Source organism: Oncorhynchus keta, chromosome 29, assembly GCF_023373465.1.
Source record: "Oncorhynchus keta strain PuntledgeMale-10-30-2019 chromosome 29, Oket_V2, whole genome shotgun sequence".
NCBI classification, from domain to species: domain Eukaryota; kingdom Metazoa; phylum Chordata; class Actinopteri; order Salmoniformes; family Salmonidae; genus Oncorhynchus; species Oncorhynchus keta.
The window spans coordinates 26,431,138-26,444,456 of NC_068449.1; the positions used below are offsets into that span (position 1 = coordinate 26,431,138).

Sequence of the window (13,319 nt, forward strand, 5' to 3'; positions counted from 1 at the left end):
AGACTTTCTTTTCTTGATTGCTATCACTCATGATCAAATTCTCATGACACTTGAAAATGATAGATACTAGTTAATCTGTGAGACAAAACTAGTTAAAGGTAGAGTCAGCTATATGATGTAGATGCAAAGTAAACAGTATAGAGGGTCAATTTCCGCAACAACTAAGAGTTGGAGCGTGAGGCTAAAGTTTGCTGTTTTTGTCCAGTGGCTACCATATTGTAAGATCTCGACGCGAAACCGTGTACATGCGCAGATACTGTATGTGATTTGCATCTGGCTCATCACACTATCTGCAGCGCTTCTAGTGCAATGTCATTTCGCTGACTCTACCTTTAAGCTATGAGACATATTGCTTTCATTGATCCAGTTCTTTCAAATCAGTACTCACACGTAAGATGAGACATCGCCTTTGAGTATTGGGGTACAGCTAGTGAGCCAAGTGGTCTGATTTTGAGTTAGATTTGTTTTAAAAGCTTGAAACCAGGCAACTGGTAGTTAGGAGCAAGGCCTCCATTTTATTCGTCAGCACTCAAATGTTCATCCATATAGTGTACATTGGCCGGTATGAAGCTGAGCTCAACAAATCTAGGAAGCCTTATTGCAAAAAGAAAAGACAGTGAGGGACTCACGCTGTAGGTTCACATTTTTAGACACCGGAGCTCCCAACTGCCAATCAAACAGGCCGGAGATCCAGTTACTTCTGGATGAAGATGATGAAAATGCACAGAGTCCCCACCAGCCCCAGAGCTTGGATGCCCAGGAACCACAGTAGGACCCAGAAAAAGATGATAATCACAGGCTCCACAATCTTCTCCCCAAAGTACATCTGGGTGAAGCCTGCACTAAGCAGGCACTTGTTCAGCTGCCCAAACAGGGTCCCCATCCGCTCGCAGTCGTCCACCTGAGGTCTGGTCGTGAGGTTGTCAATGCTTCCCGTAGGGTCACCTGCTGGGAGTGGTCTGGCCCTGGGGTCTCTGGAGCGGCATAACCTGGCTCTGGGGTCAGCGACTGGGTGGGACCTGGTTCCGGGATCACCAGAGGGGCATGACCACCAAGTCCTGGGGTCACCAGGAGGGCCTTGCCACCTAGATCCAAGTGGTCTGCCTCTGGGGTCATCCTGAAAAGACAAGTATTGAATAAGTTTAAATGACACCCCTATTCCGCATACAGTGTGCTGGTCTACAATTCCCCAGGACGACATAGGGCTCTGTTCAAAATAAGTAGCTACTCTACATGGAATGTACAGGAGAGGATACCATACCAAGGATAGGCATGTGATCTTGTTTAGTTTATTAGGATCCCCATTAGCTACTACACATGCAGCAGCTACTCTTCCTGGGATCCATATAAAATGTACAAATACATGAAAGTACAGAACAGTAATAGACAAGAACAATAAGATTTTATATATAGGAAAGACACCAAGAGACAACAAAAATACTACTTACATATACATGTTCATATATACAGTACAGTTAAAGTAGATCTTTAGAAAAAAGGAGGTGCTGTGGGGTGTTTGGTGGTAGTAAATTTCTCCTCAACCATGAAAGACTGTCATGCATGTTGTTGATGTTAGTTCTGTGTGTGCAGTTAAGCACAAGGCTTAACTGGCTTCGGGAGGTCTGGTCAGACCCATCTGACAAAGGGAATGTGCTGGTGTGGGAGGAGGAGTTTGTGGAAGGTTCCTGACCTCTTGTGCCGAGTCTGTGAGTTCCGGAGGTTCACTATGAGAAGCAGTGGAACTAACAATGTGAGGGTGTGGTAGTGAGGGTTGTGGTAGGCTACAGTTGTTCTGTTAGATTGTAGAGTCTCTGTGTTGTAGCATTTCTATGACTGCTGACAACTCCTTTTCTAACTCCTCCCTAATGTCAGCTACCTCATTATGCACGGGACCGTTGCCAGTTTCTTTCTCAGCTCCTCCTTTTCCTGCCTCAGAACTGTCACCTCACCACAAAGCTCATTCACCTCTGCCTCCAGTAGGGAGATACTCCCAAAGGCTTGGGACAGGTTGTCACTCTCCATGTCTGCTAGGGTGGCTTGGTTACATATGAGGATGGGGGAACTTTTGGAATGAACTGATTTCTCATCAGATCCATCTTCTGATTGAAGTGTAGCAGTTAGAGTTCTGTTCTCTTTCAAAGTGTCTGCTAGTTCTTTCAGTGATGTCATAAGGCTGTGTGAAATGCTATAAGGTTGTGTCAATAGGACTCTTATTAGAGTATAACTTAATTATGTGCGTTATACTGTTACATGCTGGAGTCAGACTGCCTGTCAGCCTTGAAATGCAACTGTTGGTTGTGAAAGTAGCTAGGTGACAGCAGAATCCTTGGCCAAAGCAATACAATAAATGCACTAAATGTAGCTGTCAATGTTCCCTCCCTGATGACCCGAGGTACACAGATCACACATCACTGTTGTCATATCTAACTGTTAGCTAGCTATCGAGTTGCTCTCATATCATCATGACTCAAATACATGGCAAGGGATTAGCTAGCTAATAGTAATAATCCAGGCAAGCAAGCACAACATGACATGTAAATCACCTAGCTAGGCTTAAACTTTTGAGCTGAAGCCACTTGATAAATATTGCGCTGCTCGCATTGCCTAGATAACTTGCTAACTACACCCGCTGGATAGCATTGGTTAACGTTACTACAGATAGACCAATGAGGGAGGGTTCATTATAAAACATATTTTAGCTACCTGGAACGTTTTCCTTTCTGTGTAGTTGGGTGGATTATGAGATTGACATCTTATTCGACTCTCTAGCTCCTCAACTCTCACCGGTTGATCATTCACAGTTGGTGGTATGGTCGACATGTTATACACGCCGTTAGAATGATGTTTCAGGAAACAAACAAAACATTCAAGACTGTCACTGGCACTTCCGGACCCCCGCCCACCCTATGTCACGTGTGTAATAAACCAATCTAACAACATGGTAAGGGGCGTGTCAACTTCAACTGTCAGATAGTTGAAATGTCAAAATCAAGCAACACTGTTTCTAGAATTAGTACAGTGCTTTTTTAGAAGTTTATATATATATATATATATCATTTTTTTTTACTGTGGCTCCACTATTTAGTACATTTAAGTGACTATCAAGCAGTATGTAACTTTTCAAGTGGTAAGTGTGTGGAAATTAAACTGAATAATATAAAGTAACCAAACTAATACAGGACTATGCAAGAAAATACACATTTGCACGGCATAATAAAAACCATGACAAGTGTTGTGTATCAATTAAATATCACAAAACATAGCTATTTATTTCAAAATACCATAAAATCTAACTACTGGTAATAAGGGATTTTCCAATAATCAGCAATGGATTACATGTCAGGCCAACCAACTGGCATTGTTTTAGGTAGGGTACTTGACCTCTGATTTTGTGATTTAGCAGTATGCTATATAGTGAGGCACAGGATTAAGGAGAAGACCTAGTAACCTGCGTAATCCCAACTAATCTGCCTCTGCTTCTTTCCACTTGACGTTAATGTAGGAGAATTTGGGAGCGGCAAACTGGGAATGTCAGCTAAACAGAGGAATGTGGAGCTAAACAGAGGTTTTGCTTACTCTGGCCTTGCTTGGTGAATAATGTATCGACTTCTCTTGGTTCAGATGCTACATTGTTGTTTCCTTGTGGCCCATTCCTGCCCTACTCTGTGTACTTGTGTTTACCTAGGAGGAAGCAATGGGACAGGTCTCAGGTAGCGTACACTTTAGTTAATTAAATGTCTTAATTTACTGCCGTAATTTCAGTTGTTTGCTTGGGTGTGCTCCTTCTCTCATATCAATGGATCTGCATGAATTTACCTAACATCTTGGATCAATGGTGTTGTTCTTTAAAACGTATACTGTACTATATACAGCATTGTCTGACGGACTACATTTTGATCAACTATGCATCAATATTTATGTGCTCTGGGATGGTTGGATAACATTTTAGAAATATGTTTGGTCAGAGGTTGAGTAAAATATTATTGTAAAAAATAACGACAAAGGAGGCGGTAGACATGTCATTTGCCATGCTTGTTTGTTTATACAACAAACACAGTTAACTCTTAAATTCTTTGAGTTGCTAAATAGGACTGAAAGGCATTTTAGCTCTGATAGCTAGCTACTCTTCTCAGTGCATTCTTCACATACATGATTCATATATCACGCTGTTTGCACTGACAGGTCTGTTTTGTGCAGCGAACCCCGCATGTCGGCCATCCCCCTCAATGCTCCAGCCGACACAGTCAAGTTTCGTCTGGAGAAAACCTCTATCTCCAGAGTGCCCAGGGCAGCCTTCTTCTACCTGTCTGAGCTCCAGTTCCTGTGGTTGACCTACAACTCCATCACCACCATCCACCCCAGCAGCTTCCTTAACTTGAAGGTAGAAGTGGGCATACCTGTATAATCCTCTCTATTTAAACTAGCAGTATCTGCAACACTATCCTTAGACTTACTTGGTTTTGTATGAAAACTACATTTGACAGTATCTAAAACTTACCTCTCCCCGAAGGCGTTGCGTGAGCTGCGATTGGACGGGAACCTTCTCTCTGCCTTCCCCTGGGAGGGGCTTAGGGACATGCCGCGGCTGCGCACACTGGGTCTGCACAATAACCGCCTCTCCAGCCTCCCTGCCCACGCCGCCCTCTTTCTTCCCAACGTCACCTACCTGGATCTGTCCAGCAACAGACTGACCACTCTGCCCTCAGAGCTGTTGGACCTTTGGTTCCCTCCCCCTGCCCAACTAACAGGCCCAACACAGAGAAGAGTGCTAGGTATGGTTCACTAATAGTAATCTTAGTGTTCTACATAAAAATAGGTCCCTTGTCAAAGGACAGCATCTGAAATTGAGAAATGCTCATATCTCAAACGTTCACGTTAATTTCTTATTCTACATGTTCTCCATTACACTCCTTTTCAAAGCTAAGCCAAATGGTCCGGCTCTTTTTGTGTCTCCAGGTGTCCATGACAACATGTGGCAGTGTGACTGCCAAATCTCTATGCTGCTGGCCCAGTCTAAGTACCAGGAGAGCCCTGTAGTTCTGATGGACCAGCTCCTGACCTGTAGCCATAGCGGGGGAACCGCCGACCAGCTGGGGGCCCCCCTCACAGAGGCTGACTTGTCGCGGTGCCAGAGGCCCTCTGTCCAGCCTTCAGCCACCCGGGTTACCTCCCCGCTGGGCAGCAACGTGATGCTCCGCTGTGATGCCACAGGCTACCCCACGCCAGTACTCACCTGGACCAAAGCAGCAGGAGCCTCCTTATACAACACAGGTAAATATCTATGAACATTCTGTAACATCGCACCCAATTAAACTCAACCCTACTCTTCAATTTTAACATGGAAAATCATTCCCTGAGCTGTTTTCAAATGTCTGATTATGTTTGATCTTGACAGAGTGCTGTCAACAACCGTATAGCAAAGCTGACCCTGAAAAACTGCCCATTAACTTGGACAGCTGTAAGTACTTCATGTGCATTGCTGCATTTTGACTTTTTTATTGTCGCATGTCGTGTCAATAGACTTGAGTCACCTATTTTTGTGTTACATTATAGTTATTCAGGAATCTCCGCGTGTGGGAATCCGATGGTCCATCATCAACCTAAATGGACTTTCGTACAAGGATGCAGGAGAATATCGGTGCCAGGCACGGAACATGGCAGGAACAGCAGAAGCCCCCATTAGACTTAGGGTGGTGGGGGTGGTGCCCCCTTCCATAAAGAGCAAGACCCGCAAAGCCCCTTCTAGATCCTCAACCAGCAACAGAAGACCTCTCCCACAAAAGCCGAAACGGGCACAGAATATTACTTCAATCTCCACCTCAAAAAAGAAGACTCTTCTGAACCTCAAGTATGTTACATCCCCCACTCCAACGAACAAGACCCAGAGTATCAAAATGGCCCCGGTCCCCACCCCCCTGAAAAAAATGTAATCGTCCTCAAGTACATACCCAAATGCAAAAAAGTCCAACAGAAAACCTCAGATATCTGTCAATACTATACCCACCTCACCAGAAAACACTACCACTACATCGTCTTCACCAGAAAACAACAAGGACCAGATGTAGTGGCCCTTTCATCTATTACTATAACAACCCTTCTTATTCTATGCCTTTCTGTTGGTCAATATTTTAAGGAGCTCATACATGACCCTTTAAAAACAGAGTGATCAGTGGCCAACAGAGGGCGTCCAGAGCCCAGAGACATGAATAGCAAACTACAGTTACTCTGTTTAAGTGACAACAATTACCATTGAGGATCTGATGTATTATTTTTCCAGATTTGTTTTATTTTGTTTTACTGTTTTTAGAGAGGTAACACTTATCACCCTCGTATCTGTGTAAGATCTGTACTTGTGCTAAAGATTACGAGGACATATTCCTACAAGGACATATTCTTACTAGGAGCTCAGCTATAAAGGGTAATTCCGCCACTTCATATTCATTCTCTCCTCCACCATACCAGTGTCTACATGAAAATGGTGCGTTTCTATGATCTCTGGTAAAGAGCAGAAAGGTCCTCAAATGCTTCTCTATGAAATAACAGTGCATGATTAAAAGTAAGATGTTTTTTTTAATCATGGCTGAATTACCGACCGGGCATGAAGGCCACGTGCCCCCATTGATTTTGTTAGCCACTCTCACACAGATATAATTCTAACATGGCATAAATCATGGCAAAATGTGTAGAATTTCAGGAAATTCGCTTTAAAACAAAGGAAAAAAAATCTTTACTCCTTTACTCCGAATTGTAGGAAATGTGCTGTAACACTAACAATTTTCCTCTTCATCTCATGGCAAAATGAGTAGGTAGCCTAAAGGCAGATAGCCTAGCAGTTAAGAGTGTTTGGCCATGAACCAAAAGGCAGTTAACCCCCATCAACAACTGCTCCCTGGGTGCCATGGACATTAAATAAGGCAGCCCACTGCACCTCTCTAATTCAGAGGGGTTGGGTTAAATGCAGAAAGCACATTTCGGTTGAAAGCATTCAGTTGTGCAATTGACTAGGTTTCCCAATTCCCTGAAATTAGTTATACATTTGCAAAAGTTGCACAATTTTCTCTGTGCCCATGGTAAAATGTGTAGAATTGCAGGAAATTAACTTTAAAACTAAAATAAATTATCCGCGGTCAAGAAGGGGGGCCACTAAAATGTTTTGCTGCCGAGGTTTGCATGTAAAGGCTAGTAAACTTTGAAATGTGTGTGGACATTTCTTCAAGATTTTATTTTTTATTTTTTTATTTCACCTTTATTTAACCAGGTAGGCTAGTTGAGAACAAGTTCTCATTTACAACTGCTACCTCGCCAAGATATAGCAAAGCAGTGTGACACAAACAACACAGAGTTACACATGGAATAAACAAAACATACAGTCAATAACACAATAGAAAAAGGCTATATACAGTGTGTGCAAATGAGGTAAGATAAGGGAGGTAAAGGCAATAAATAGGCCATAGTGGTGAAATAATTACAATTGAGCAATTAAACACTGGAGTGATAGAGACTGGAGTGATAGATGTGCAGAAAATGAATGTGCAGCAGAGAACTGGAAGGAAAGGTGGCCAAAGGAGGAATTGGCTTTGGGGTTGACCAGTGAAATATACCTGCTGGAGCACGTGCTACTGGTGGGTGCTGCTATGGTGACCAGTGAGCTGAGATAAGGCGGGGCTTCACCTAGCAAATACTTATAGATGACCTGGAGCCAGTGGGTTTGGCGACGAATATGAAGCGAGGGCCAGCCAACGAGAGCATACAGGTCGCAGTGGTGCGTAGTATATGGGGCTTTGGTGACAAAACGGATGGCACTGTGATAGACTGCATCCAATTAGCTGAGTAGAGTGTTGGAGGCTCAAGGATCGGTAGGATAGTCAGTTTTACGAGGGTATGTTTGGCAGCATGAGTGAAGGATGCTTTGTTGCGAAATAGGAAGCCAATTCTAGATTTCATTTTGTGTTGGAGTTGCTAAATGTGAGTCTGGAAGGAGAGTCTTACCAGACACCTAGGTATTTGTAGATGTCCACATATTCTAGGTCAGAAAAGTCCAGAGTAGTGATGCTGGACGGGCGGGCGGGCAGGTGCTGGTAGTGATCGGTTGAAGACTATGCATTTAGTTTTATTTGCATTTAAGAGCAGTTGGACGCCACGGAAGGAGAGTTGTATGGCATTGAAGCTCGTCTGGAGGTTAGTTAACACATTGTCCAAAGAAGGGCCAGAAGAATACAGAATGGTGTCGTCTGCGTAGAGGTGGATGAGAGAATCATCAGCAGCAAGAGCAACATCATTAATGTATACAGAGAAAAGAGTCGGCCCGAGAATTGAACCCTGTGGCACCCCCATAGAGACTGCCAGAGGTCCGGACAAAAGGCCCTCCGATTTGACACACTGAACTCTGTCTGAGAAGTAGTTGGTGAACCAGGCGGGGCAGTCATTTGAGAAACCAAGTCTGAGTCTGAGTCTGCCGATAAGAATGTGAGGATTGACAGAGTCAAAAGCCTTGGCCAGGTCTATGAATACAGCGGCACAGTATTGTCTCTTATCAATGGCAGTTATGATATCGTTTAGGACCTTGAGCGAGGTTGAGGTGCACCAAAGACCAGCTCGGAATCCAGATTGCATAGCGAATAAGGTACGGTGGGATTCTAAATGGTTGGAGATCTGTTTGTTAACTTGGCTTTCGAAGACCTTAGAAAGGCAGGGTAGGATAGATATAGGTCTGTAGCAGTTCGGGTCTAGAGTGTCTCCCCTTTTGAAGAGGGGGATGACCGCGGCAGATTTCCAATCTTTGGGGATCTTAGACAATATGAAAGCGAGGTTGAACAGGCTAGTAATAGGGGTTGCAACAATTTCGACTGATAATTTTAGAAAGAGAGGGTCCAAATTTTCTAGTCCTGCTGATTTGTAATGGTCCAGATTTGCAGCTCTTTCAGAACATCAGCTATCTGGATTTGGGTGGAGGAGAAATGGGGGAGGCTTGGGCAAGTTGCTGTGGGGGGTACAGGGCTGTTGACCGGGGTAGGGGTGGCCAGGTGGAAAGCATGACCAGCCGTAGAAAAATGCTTATTGAAATTCTCAATTATCGTGGATTTATGACAGTGACAGTGTTTCCTAGCCTCGGTGCAGTGGGCAGCTGGGAGGAGGTGCTCTTATCCTCCATGGACTTTACAGTGTCCCAGAACTTTTTGGAGTTTGTGCTGCAGGATGCAAATCTCTGTTTGAAAAGTTGCATATCGGGGGCTATTCGATACTAATGCAGTATGCCCCAGAATTGGGCATGCTTATTTAAGATTGTGAGGAAGCACTTTAAAGAATAACCAGGCATCTTCTACTGATGGAATGAGGTCAATATCCTTACAGGATACCCGGGCCAGGTCGATTAGAAAGGCCTGCTCGCTGAAGTGTTTTAGGGAGCGTTTGACAGTGATGAGGGGTGGTCGTCAAACGACCGCAGACCCATTACGGACGCAAGCAATGAGGCAGTGATCGCTGAGATCCTGGTTGAAGACAGCAGAGTTGTATTTGGAGGACTGGTTGGTTCGGATGATATCTTTGAGGGTGCCTGTGTTTACGGATTTGGGGTTGTACCTGATAGGTTCATTGATAATTTGTGCGAGATTGAGGGCATCAAGCTTAGATTGTAAGATGGCCGGGGTGTTAAGCATGTCCCAGTTCAGGTCACCTAACAGCACGAGCTCTGAAGTTAGATGGGGGGCAATCAATTCACATATGCTGTCCAGGACACAGCTGGGGGCAGAAGGTTGTCTATAGCAAGCGGCAACGGTGAGAGACTTGTTTCTGGAAAGGTGGATTTTTAAAGGTAGAAGCTCGAATTGTTTGGGCCCATACCTGGATAGTAAGACAAAACTCTGCAGGCTAACTCCGCCACCTTTGGCAGTTCTATCTTGTCGGGAAATGTTATAGTTAGGGATTGAAATGTCAGGGTTTTTGGTGGCCTTCCTACACCAGGATTCAGACACGACTAGGACATATGGGTTGGCAGAGTGTGCTAAAGTAGTGAATAAAACAAACTTAGGGAGGAGGCTTCTAATGTTAACATGCATGAAACCAAGGCTTTTACGGTTACAGAAGTCAACAAATGAGAGCGCCTGGGGAATGGGAGTGGAGCTAGGCACTGCAGGGCCTGGATTAACCTTTACATCAGCAGAGGAGCAGAGGAAGAGTAGGATAAGGGTACGGCTAAAGTCTATAAGAACTGGTCGTCTAGTGCATTTAGAACAGAGAGTAAAAGGAGCAGGTTTCTGGGCGCGGTAGAATAGATTCAATGCATAATGTACAGACAAAGGTATGGTAGGATGTGAGTACAGTGGAGGTAAACCTAAGCATTGAGTGATGATGAGAGATGTATTATCTCTAGAGACATCAATTAAACTAGGTGAGGTCACCCACCGCATGTGGGAGGTGGGGCGAGAGGTTTAGCTGAGGCATATTGAGCAGGGCTGGAGGCTCTACAGTGAAATAAGAAAATAATCACTAACCAAACAACAATGGACAAGGCATATTGACATTAGGGAGAGGCATGCGTAGCCGGCGGGCTGGAGGCGGGCTTCAGACAGCTAGCGGGCCGGGGATAGCAGGCTAGCGGAAGGGCTTTAGAGGGACGTCGCGAAGGAAGAAGTCTGTTGTAGCGAGCTCGTGCAGTTAGGTCGGCAGACCAGTCATGATGGATCAGCAGGGGTCCGTGTAGTAAAAGGGTCCAGGCCAATTGGCAAAAAATTGGCTGATGGACCTCTTTAGCTAACAGTCCGTTATGCTCTAGCAGCCAGCAGGCCACGGCTAGCAGGCTAGCAGATGGGCATTTAGGGGACATCGCGATGGAGGAGCCTGTTGAAAAAAAAAACTTTGGCGGATTACGTTAGTAGTCCAGTCGTGATGGATCGGGGGGCTCCATATTGGCAATAAAAGGGGTCCAGGCCAATTGGCAAAATAGGTATTGTAGCCCAAGGAATGACTGATGGACCTCTTCAGCTAGCCGGGAGATGGGCCTTGCAAAGGATAGCTACCGGCTAATTGGTGCTTGCTTCGGGACAGAGACGTTAGCCAAGAGAAGCCAATCGGATAGCAGCTAGCTAGCTGTGATGATCCAGGTGAAGAGGTTCAGAGCTTGCGGTGGGAATCTGGGGATATGGAGAAAAAGAAGTCTAATAAGCTCTGGGTTGAATCACGCTGTGCAGACTGGTGTTAAGGGTTGCGTCAATCGAATCTAGTATCAGGATAAGTATGACACTGAGTCACCGTATTGTATACTATGTACTTTTTATTAGCTAAGCAATAAGTGGTAAATGCAATTTTCGTATATAAGGGTTCGCTGTAACACCACGCAGGGTAGAACAGAGAACTAACTTGTTCCTGACAAAGTTATTATAATATGCTCTGACAGAACTAGTTCCCGCTTCTGAGCTGGCCTGTCACAGAGTAGAGACTGGGTGTGGTTTAAACTCACTCAGCCTATCGTTGATTGTTGTCACACGAGCTGGTCCCAGCCCCCTAGGCGCTTCAGCGTTCAGTCATTGTAGTTGTGTAGAATATCTATGCGCTCACACACTCGATACAGTTATCACACACCTAGCTCCTGTTATCTAACAAAAGACCATTTGTTCTCTACACTACGTTATTTTTCTGTATTTTTCCATCACGAGAAAGGCCCATGGCCCTGAAACTGTTAACAATGTCTCAAGTCAGCTATGTTGCATAACACATACACCCACACAAGCCAACAGCAGATAATATTCAATCACATATGATATGGTAACGGGCTATAGTGCATAACACAGAACCTCACACTGGCAGGAGTTATTATTATTATTATTATTAGGAGTTGACCGGGCTGAAGGTTAGCTGATGACCGCTAGCAGTGGCTAGCTAACTACTAGCTAGTAGCTAGTTAGCTGGCTAGCTGCTGTTGGGGGTTCCAGTTCTAAAGTAAAGAAAATAGCAGATCCATACCACATTGGTTGAGACGGGTTGCAAGAGAGTATGTTGAAGTTTGGGGTTAAGAAAAATAGAAAAAAAATATATGCAAAGAATTTTTTTAAATAAAAAGATATACCCGGGACACGACAAGATGAAGACAAAATACTCCTGACTGCTACACCATCTTGGAATAGGATTGATTAAGATACCACAGTGTCTATGAACATCATTTATTGTCATATTTAATTGTAAAAATTGTACTTTTATATGATGAGCAATGCATTCTTTGAATACTGTCTAATACTTGTGTTAGGATGTTATAGACATACACAGGCAAAGGTGTACACTGTGCAAGTAAAGTAAGTTGAAGTAACAAGGAAACCATGCTACCTACATTTAATCAAGGTTAGTCTCCTATTCTACACCTGCATTGCTTGCTGTTTGGAGTTTTAGGCTGGGTTTCTGTATAGCACTTTGTGACATCAGCTGATGTAAGAAGGGCTTTATAAATACATTTGATTGATAGATATTCTGAGGAGAGCATGTGTGTACCAAATGTTCTAATAATCGGACAGTTTGGAAGATCTTCACCTTCATGTATTTATTCATGCATACAGTGGTGATGATGTGCATGGAGAAGTGGCTATACTAAAATTTTGCACAAAACTTTGCAAACAGCCCGCTCTGCGAAGGCGCCCTGCCCCATGTGAAAAATTAGATGAGAAACAGTGCACTATGAATGACCTAAAATCACAGCAGTGCGAAATATATCCACCATGCAGCGGTTATCTTGGTGGGGCAAACAAATATATATATATATATATATATATATATATATATATATATATATATATATATATATATATATATATATATTTTAATGCATGCCAGCAAAGCCACAACACTGAACAATACATTCATTACACTACAACGGTAACAAATGATGCCCACAAACTGTTAGGGCCTACATAAATCAAATAAAATAAAATCACATTTTATTGGTCACATACACATATTTAGCAGATGTTATTGTGGGTGTATCAAAATGCTTGTGTTCCTAAGCACCAACAGTGCAGTAGTATCTAACAATTCATAACAATACACACAAATCTAAAAACAAATGAATGGAATTAAGAAATATATAAATATTAGGGCGAGCAATGTCGGAGTGGCAATGACTAAAATACAGTAGAATAGAATACAGTATATACTGTAATATGAAATTAGTAAAGCAGTATGTAAACATTATTAATGTGACTAGTGTTCCATTATTAAAGTGGCCAGTGATTCCATGTCTATGTATACAGGGCAGCATAGGGCTACGGTTCTTTTTTCTAATTTCCACCTGACTGACGTGCCCAAAGGCCCAGAAGCCAGGATATGCATATAATTGG

The 13,319-nt window shown here is 43.6% G+C and overlaps 2 protein-coding genes across 2 annotated transcripts; one reads left to right on the forward strand and one right to left on the reverse strand.

Annotated features, from left to right (window-relative positions):
- Positions 1-489: 489 nt before the first annotated feature.
- On the reverse strand, positions 490-2,887 carry LOC118362628 (uncharacterized protein FAM241A-like). The gene is made up of 2 exons (XM_035743125.1): positions 2,704-2,887; positions 490-1,117 (listed from the first exon to the last, which is right to left on the reverse strand). Exons 1-2 carry the CDS (start codon positions 2,818-2,820, stop codon positions 695-697), a joined length of 540 nt encoding a protein of 179 aa, XP_035599018.1. The 5' UTR covers positions 2,821-2,887; the 3' UTR covers positions 490-694.
- Positions 2,888-3,510: 623 nt separating this feature from the next.
- On the forward strand, positions 3,511-6,046 carry lrit3b (leucine-rich repeat, immunoglobulin-like and transmembrane domains 3b). Its single transcript, XM_035742258.2, has 6 exons — positions 3,511-3,710; positions 4,183-4,381; positions 4,511-4,772; positions 4,957-5,271; positions 5,396-5,458; positions 5,554-6,046. The coding sequence occupies exons 1-6, from the start codon at positions 3,598-3,600 to the stop codon at positions 5,928-5,930; spliced, it is 1,329 nt and encodes a 442-aa protein (XP_035598151.1). The 5' UTR covers positions 3,511-3,597; the 3' UTR covers positions 5,931-6,046.
- Positions 6,047-13,319: the final 7,273 nt, after the last annotated feature.